Genomic DNA, 2,039 nt, shown 5'->3' on the forward strand with positions numbered 1-2,039 from the left:
TAGTAAAAAAGATCTCTCTTAAAAAAAAAAGTGGCCCAGACTAAAGGTCAAGGAGCACTATGCTTAGTTGCTTAGTAAGGGAAAGGATTTGTAGCTGGGTGCTGAGGTGGTGAAAACAATGGTTAGGTTTGATCAGAAAACCAGTGCTGCTCCAGCAAGCCTCTTGAATCTCTGTGAGAGCCTGCTTTTTGGGGAAGGCATGGAGTGACAGTAAGACCTTGCTTTTCTGCTCAAGTCATCTCTTTCCACCCTGTTACTGCATCTTCTATCTTTTATTTAAAAGGTTATACTGCTTCTTTAACTTTATTTATTTGTTTCAGTTGAGCAGAGAGGGACAGAGTGAGAGAGAGGGAGGGAAGGAAAATGAGAAAGCAAGCCATTAAGTTCAGGACTTGAACCACGGTCAGCCGTGTGGGAGTCCAGCGGTTTCACCACACCACCTGCCAGCCCACATCTTCTGTTCTTAGTGCATGTTTCTGTTCAGTCTTTCGACAGCACCTACTACATGTTGAGCTTTTGGCTAGGCCCTGGAACTGCCGAAAAGTTTTGCTCTCAAGGGACTCATTTACACAATCCAGTGAAGAGACCATGACCAAACTATTTGATCAGTGCTGTGTTTGTTTCTGTTAGCCCAGGGTGCCAGTCTCAGGAGTCGAGGAGACTTCTAGGCAATTACTCCAACCAGCATCAAATCCTGATGGCTGGACAAAGCTGTGTCACCCTAGAAGTGAGAGCCTACCTTCAATTGAACAGCTGGTGCATAATCTCAGAGTCTGGGAGCCAGATTATCTTGGAATGACTCCACTTTATCTTCATCTTCTTGCCCCTTAGACTGAGATCCATCTCATTACCCATTCCCCAGCACTAGCTGCACTGCTGTGTCCACACTAAAATTTGACTGAAGATGGAGGGGGACTGAGATGAAGGAGGACTGCCATGTCAATACGGCTGGCTGAAGCTGTCCAAGGCCCTAGAGGGAGGAAGTGGATAAGTACCTTATCCAAAAGATGTGTCAGCCTCAGGCTTTATCAGGGAGCAACAGCTTCCTTACTCCTTCCCCAACCTCTAACCAAGTCTCAAAGTGCCACAGCAGTGCAGCCAGCTGGATGCGGGGTGAAGGCACTGTAGAACATGGGCTAGAGTGGAGTCACATGGACCAGTTAGCTCACAATTGTCCCATGCAGCACGTGATGTCTCGGGCTAGCATGCTGGTGGTGGAGTTGGGGTGAAGATTCAAGAAACATAGTTGAGAGGCAAAACCAACAGTAATTGGTGATTAACTACTCTGGAGGAGTCATAGCAATCAGCTAGAAGCATCCACCCCTCAGGGTGGCTTCACCCACTTCCTGGCCATCGTAGAGACCAAATGGTTCCCGGGGATATAGCCCTTTGTCCACTGGTCAGCTAGTGACTTTGGGATCCAGTTTGATAAGAAACAACTTCCTGTGGTAGAGACTGAAGGGATGAGAAAGAAGGCACTGGCCCAGTTCTGCCTGGGAGGTTGTGGGAGGAGAAGTATGGCCAGAGTTGTGCACCCACTGCATACCCTCTGGCTTCTGGAGTTGGTGCTGCTGCTCTTGGGACCTAGTGTTACCCCTCCAGGCTGGGCCTTGAACTTGGACCCGGTGCGGCTAACCTTCTATGCAGGCCCCAACAGCAGCCATTTTGGATTTGCATTGGATTTCCACAAGGACAGCCATGGGAGGTGAGCCCTCAGGATGTTTGGTTTTTGGGAGAGAGAAAGGTACACACATCACTGCTTCTGTGGCTCTCGAGTTCCCCATTTGTGACAGGGGCTGAGGAGGTGACTTCCAGGATCTGTTTGGGTTGAGCTCTTGTTAAAAATTCTAGGGACCTGGGACCAGCAGTTGGCGTAACGGCTGTGTCACTGGACTCCTATGTAGTCAACCACAGTTTGAGTCCCAGACCCGGTGGCTTAAACTCATGGCAGATGTGTGTGCGTGTGTGCCCAAGATCCTGAAAGGAGAATGGGGGCGAAGGGATTGTAGCGTGGCCATTTCCTCCGGGGGGGGGGGGTG

The 2,039-nt window shown here is 49.6% G+C and overlaps 1 protein-coding gene across 1 annotated transcript in view; it reads left to right on the top strand.

The window, feature by feature from the left end:
- Positions 1–1,296: 1,296 nt before the first annotated feature.
- Positions 1,297–2,039, top strand: part of ITGA2B (integrin subunit alpha 2b) — an 18,272-nt gene continuing 17,529 nt past the window's right edge. The window contains exon 1 of the mRNA XM_006167348.3: positions 1,297–1,705. Coding sequence (XP_006167410.1) covers positions 1,464–1,705 — 242 coding nt within the window. The 5' untranslated portion in view covers positions 1,297–1,463. The remainder of the gene's footprint in view (positions 1,706–2,039) is intronic.

This window comes from Tupaia chinensis, unplaced genomic scaffold, assembly GCF_000334495.1.
Source record: "Tupaia chinensis unplaced genomic scaffold, TupChi_1.0 Scaffold144741_1, whole genome shotgun sequence".
Taxonomy (NCBI): domain Eukaryota; kingdom Metazoa; phylum Chordata; class Mammalia; order Scandentia; family Tupaiidae; genus Tupaia; species Tupaia belangeri.